Source organism: Nanorana parkeri, unplaced genomic scaffold (genome assembly GCF_000935625.1).
Source record: "Nanorana parkeri isolate BGI_ZX_2015 unplaced genomic scaffold, ASM93562v1 scaffold857, whole genome shotgun sequence".
NCBI lineage: Eukaryota > Metazoa > Chordata > Amphibia > Anura > Dicroglossidae > Nanorana > Nanorana parkeri.
The window spans coordinates 457440-459796 of NW_017307125.1; the positions used below are offsets into that span (position 1 = coordinate 457440).

The 2357-nt window shown below is 43.9% G+C and overlaps 1 protein-coding gene across 1 annotated transcript; it reads left to right on the plus strand.

Annotated features, from left to right (window-relative positions):
* LOC108794506 (olfactory receptor 8D1-like) lies at positions 1–2357 on the plus strand. Its single transcript, XM_018565551.1, has 2 exons — positions 1–919; positions 2236–2357. The coding sequence occupies exons 1-2, from the start codon at positions 1–3 to the stop codon at positions 2355–2357; spliced, it is 1041 nt and encodes a 346-aa protein (XP_018421053.1).

Genomic DNA, 2357 nt, shown 5'->3' on the forward strand with positions numbered 1-2357 from the left:
ATGAATCTGACATTTTTTACTTCTCCAGACTATTTTGTCATCAAAGGGATTTCGGTTGCTCCAGAGCTGCAGTTTCCTATTTTCCTTCTGGTTCTTCTTATTTATGTCATGACTCTTGGTGGTAATATGACTATTCTTCTCTTGGTCTCTATACATCATCATCTTCACACCCCAATGTACTTTTTTTTGAGTAATTTGTCAGTGGTGGATATTACATCTGCTACTGTAACCTTACATAAAATCCTTTTCACCTTCATAACAGGCAACAGAAGGATGGCTTTCATTCCATGTGTGGCACAGATGTATGTCTTTATATCCTTGGTATGTGTTGAGCTGATGCTTCTGACCACCATGAGTTATGACCGATATATGGCAATATGCAACCCATTACATTATCATTTGACTATGAACCAAGTTGTCTGTGCTCTGCTGGCTATGTTTTGTTGGGTGTTGAGCTTCCTAGAAATTATTCCTCATCTTTTGGTCATTTCAAGTTTTACGTGCTTTACATCTAATGAAATAAATCATTTCTTCTGTGACATTATGCTTCTGGTGAAACTTTCTTGTAGCAATACTTCCATAATAAATCTTCTCATTTTTACCTATGCCCTAGTCCTTTCAACCTGTCCCTTGCTTCTGACCATTGTGCCTTATGGTTTCATCCTACATGCCGTGATGAGGATTACATCCAGCAGTGGAAGGCGTAAAGCCTTTTATACATGTTCCTCACACCTTACAGTCGTTTTCCTACTCTACCTGACTCTCGCCATCCAATACCTGAGGCCAAACTCCATCGACAACTTGAATTTCAATAAACTTTTCTCCATGTTGAACACAGCTGCTGTCCCAATACTGAATCCCCTCATTTACAGTTTAAAAAATGAAGATGTAAAGAGTGCTCTGAAACAAGGGTTTAAATGTAAGATTACCAGATAAAAATAATTTCAGTATCTCTGTATGCGCTTCATTTGAGCAAATTTCAGGGAAAACCCTTATACAATATGTTCAAAACCCCTTCCAAGTAGTAGTAATGAAAGATTTGTAAATGTTATTCACTCAAACACTATTGCCCTTTTGGTCAGGCGGGGATCTACCCCTGATCGATATCTCACACACAGGCTTTCTTTCTCTCTGTCCTGCTGTAGCATTTCCTCCATGCACTGATATTAACCCTCCATACCTTGCCTATTTCTCAGCACAGCGATACTATGTCACCAAGGCAAAAACAAAGAAATACAGACCATAGTGCTCTCTGCGATGGGCAGGCATTGTGGTTTGCTGGCAAGAAATAGTGCATGCGCCAATCTTTGGCATAGCACCGCAAATTAGTGCGCTGCAACACATGTCCATCTCAAAGTGCATGAGCGTGCCATGCAGAATCATCGCACATCACACCAACGCACGTGATGTGTTTTGCCACAACACTATAGTGTAAACAGACCCTTAGATATCTTATGCAAAGAAAAGTGTCACCCTTACATTAGTCCAATTAATCTAATGCTCCCAGGATACATAGGTTGCAGTAGTAGCAGCAGCAATATAGAAGAAAACTTTTTCTGGCTCTGCAGTAAGAAATGTTTTGCCTCTTCAATCCCTTTAAATCTCTGGAATGTTTTCATATTATGGCAAATACCCAATACTTCTAGGTGTGGGAAGCCTAGTTGTGACCTCCTTTCCTTTCTCCCAGGATATAGTGCTCAGGCCTGAGTGCCAGATCACTAGGCCTAAGTGCTGTTACATGAGGGAGAGGAGCTAGTCATTAACCATGAGTAAGCTCCGCCAGCATCCGGCGTGGACCATACACAAGTTTTAGACCCAATGCTCTGACATACAAACAGTGGGTGAGGGAGTATCGTACAAAGAAAACCTGTAACTTTGCCCTTGAATGGCAAAGTGACACAGTCTCTTAAAAGATGTTAAAGCCTTGTGGTTAGTTTCTGTCACTTGCTCTTCTTCCTGCTACTTACACAATAGCAAATCGTTTTTGAATGTTAGTCAGAGTAAGTATCTTCCATCTTGGTACAGCCCCACATTTCCTGATTCCTTGCCTAGGTAAGGATGCAGTGGCGAAACAATAGCCATAGCGACCCAGGCGGCCTCTATGGGGCCCGGGCACAGGGGGGCCAGGCCAGGACACCCCCCTGATGCCGTGCGGGCTGCTTGGGTCGCTATGGGTTCGAACGCGCCGCTGTTCAGATCACCGTGATCTGTGCAGTGCTGCGTTCTTCTCCATAGCCGCTGCTGAGTCAATGAGAGTAAGCAGCGGCGGCGGTGAAGGAGGCTGGACGTGGCAGGGAGGCGGCGCCCATGGGTCAGCATCAGACGTGATGGAGGAGAGGGCGGGCATGGCGTCGTAG

Bases quoted from the DNA above. Each gene is read 5' to 3' on its own strand.
- LOC108794506 (XM_018565551.1), top strand. From the start codon at position 1: ATGAATCTGACATTTTTTACTTCTCCAGACTATTTTGTCATCAAAGGG. The intron at 920-2,235 runs GTAAGATTACCA...TCTTCTCCATAG, and splicing joins TCTGAAACAAGGGTTTAAAT to CCGCTGCTGAGTCAATGAGA.